The sequence below is a fragment of the Galeopterus variegatus genome, unplaced genomic scaffold (assembly GCF_000696425.1).
Source record: "Galeopterus variegatus unplaced genomic scaffold, G_variegatus-3.0.2 Scaffold2215, whole genome shotgun sequence".
In the NCBI taxonomy this organism is placed as follows: domain Eukaryota; kingdom Metazoa; phylum Chordata; class Mammalia; order Dermoptera; family Cynocephalidae; genus Galeopterus; species Galeopterus variegatus.
This window is the reverse complement of record NW_007728326.1, coordinates 204,663-208,002: the sequence shown is the minus strand read 5'-3', so window position 1 is coordinate 208,002 and position 3,340 is coordinate 204,663. Positions and strand designations below refer to the sequence as shown.

Genomic DNA, 3,340 nt, shown 5'->3' with positions numbered 1-3,340 from the left:
TCTCTCTGTCTACCTTTCTCTCTCTCTTTAGATATACCCCTCTCCTTTATTTCCTTCTCAATTTCTCTCTCTTCTCCCTCTCTTAAATTATAAAAACTAGGTATATTAGGATCTAAAGAATTTACTTTTACTCCAAGCTATTACTTGGCTATTAAGGCATCTCATCAATGTTATTTGAAGTTATCCTCAAACTATTTAAAGTGCTAACTTTCATCATAATCTGAAAATTACAACTCTCCTTTCATGCAGCATAAATAACAAAAAACGTTCTCAAATGTACAAAGGGGAGAAAGAGAGAGTTAAAATACATTGTCTTTGTTGATATAGTGCTGATACTTAGCAATATAATCTCAATAAACCTCAAGTAAGAGAGTAGTTTTTGCTTTGAGTACTAAAAGGCACAAGGTAACAAAATCCAAAATTCTAAGATTCAAAAACAAATGGTGGATAATTTGGTTGTATTACTTTTCTCTGAGCATGTTGAGTTGGAAAAAAATGAAAAACAAAACCAAGATATTAATTATCTTCTATGAAAAATTTTCTTAAATATTGTGATCCATATCTTCTTTCATATCAGAACACCTGCTGGTATAATATGAGATGAAAAGTACCTTTTCATGAACATTCTTTTAGTTTTAATTTAATTTAGAAGTGAATATTTCAATCAGAAGAATTTTGCAGAGGAACAAATTTGAAATATTTAGTGCTTTGAATCCCAGATCTTACATTTGTGTAAAACATCCTGTATTTCTATTCATTTGTGCGTGAGTTAAAAGCAAACCCCTCTATTCTCCTAACCATCTGGCTCTCAGCCCCAGGCCCAGGTGGAATTTGCTGACATCAAGTGTCACTGTAATTAAATGAAAAGAAAAAAAAAAGTGCAACTGTACTACCAATGCTATAGTGATGACTACTGTCCTGGGCTGCCCACTGCTCTGCCATGCCCAGGAATTGTCCCCTACAGTCGTTTGCCACCTTGCATTCTGCCAATGTGTCTTACTCTCTAGATTAGAGCTCTCTTGAAGGCATGTTTGCATCCACCCCTACCTCATTCCCTAGCACCTAGCACAGTAGTGCATTCTTAATTTAATCCAGCTATGCTGACTACATCATTTTTGTTGGTTAAAAGAATACAATAATGTGATTTTACCTTATTCTTAAATGTTAAAGTCTTTCCTTAGAGATGGAAATTATTATGTATTACTATTTGCTCCAAAATTTTTATTTTAATACAGAGTCTTACTGGTCATATGTTGAGACAAGAAAAATTAACAATGGTAAATTTACAAACCTGAGAAAATTGTGTAAATGAGTAATAAAATTAATGGAAAATAATGTTGAATAGTATGTATTTTATATAGTATTGAAAGATAGCTTTTGGATTATCTAATATGCTACTTTATATATAAATATTCTCTCAGATGTCACATTGTAACAACAGTCTTTTGTGATTTTTAAAAAAACTATTAAGTCAACTAACATGTCTGTTGGTAATTCAGAATTAATAATTGCCTTCTTTTAGTAGGCAAAAGAAAATCAATGGATAACTTTTGGTAATTTTTGATAACCAATGTGAATGTGAGAGATTAAAATAATAAGGCATTATAAAAAGAATTAGAAATGTCCAAACATTTAATTGACACAAATTATAATACATGAAACTAAAAGTGAAATAGCCTGAAATAAGTTCAGTTCAAGGTTCAACTTCTAACATGTTTAAGTCAGAAGTTGAGAAATTATTTTAAACTGACTTTTTTCATTTCCAAAGAGTAATAGGTTTTTAAAAAATGGATCCAGAAGTAATTTTAGCTTCAGATTGTCAGGTAATAAAATTCCTGTTTACAGAGATTTTAAAAAAGAATAGTTTCACTCAGGTGTCCTTGTCATACGAGTAAGTATTCTACCAGCTTTGCAGTGGCCCTGCTCCATTGGCTGCTGGAAGTGTGCTTATGCTGGTGAGCACAACTTGCTCTGAGAGTTTTGATACGTTATCAAAGTTGCTGATCTGAGTGGTCAGAGACTTCCTGCTCTCTGTGCTCGTTCTTCCCCTGGCGAGCCGATCCTCCTGACGATGGTGAACTCCCAGGCAACAGCAAGAAAATGCAGCTTTAAATTCCTCTCGAAATTTTCCTGGCAAACCAGGGAGAATGAAAGGAAAAGGAATTATGTGTAAATGTTTCAACAAATCATGAATAGGGTACAACCACATTGTTCCCTTGAGCCAAACTAATGATGAGGTGTAATATTTTGCAAAAATGAGGAAAATAGGAAAAGGAAATAGAGTTTATTGGAAGGTTGGTGACTCTTGAAACAATGAGGTATTTCCATAAAATAATGAGACTGCTTTTCATGTGTTGCTTAGTTTGTCTTATTCCTTTATAGTCAGCCTCACGTAGTTGTAAATGTAGGTATACCTTAACTATGTACCTATAATAAAAGTGCTCATCAGTAGAAGGATGCCCAGAGACTTTTAATAATTTCAAAAATTATAAAACCTATATCATATGTAGCCAAAACTATACAGAAATTACTCCTGCATTTTGTTCTAAAGAAACTGCTAGTGCCAATCAGTTCAACAAAATATCTAGAAAAAATATATTTAAATATCTAGAAATTTTCTGGTTTAGTTATCTATGTAAGACAAAACAAAAACTGAAGGAGTAAAAAGCTTTAGAAGGTATTCCTCGTCTTCAAATTACTGATGGGAAATTGGATAACTATGAAAATGAAACAATTCCCTTTATTAGAGTGAATAGCAGTATTGGGAATCTTCATTTCTTTTCTCCGAGCCTCAATTACTCCACTGGGTTATTGAGTGATTAAATGAGAAGATGAATGTTTAAGGGCCTAGTACACTAGCAGGCACATACCAAGTCTCAGGGATCATCAGGTGTGTACCCTAACTCACTCTTCACCCCATGCTAGAACTCTGACTTGGTTCTATGGCTTCTGCTTCAAACACTTCTCCCTACAATTTCCTGATATATTTGTTCTGCTTAGTGCAAGGCTCAGAGCTTTAGTCATAGTGCAATAATTTTAAAAGAAAAAAAGTTATTTTAAAAAAAATCTAATTGGTTGTATTATTTTTTTAACCTATGTAACCAGAAGGCCAAAGAAGAGGTTAGAAGATGCATATAATTTATTAAATATGCAAAATGAATTACTATTCTTTCATATAAAATTACCATATATTTAGAGACAGAAATAAAAGAGAAAAAGCCAATGGGTTGGAGAAGAAGACAATGTAAAGATGTAGCCAATTAAAACACAATTCTAAAAGTCAATCAGGCAAAATGTAAATATAACAGTAGTTATTTAAACAATTTTTGTAATTATATTG

At 32.6% G+C, this 3,340-nt stretch overlaps 1 protein-coding gene across 1 annotated transcript in view; it reads right to left on the bottom strand.

Annotated features, from left to right (window-relative positions):
• Positions 1–3,340, bottom strand: part of HCRTR2 (hypocretin (orexin) receptor 2) — a 115,070-nt gene that overhangs the window by 858 nt on the left and 110,872 nt on the right. Inside the window, exon 8 of the mRNA XM_008580943.1 lies at positions 1,906–2,130. Coding sequence (XP_008579165.1) covers positions 1,906–2,130 — 225 coding nt within the window. The remainder of the gene's footprint in view (positions 1–1,905; positions 2,131–3,340) is intronic.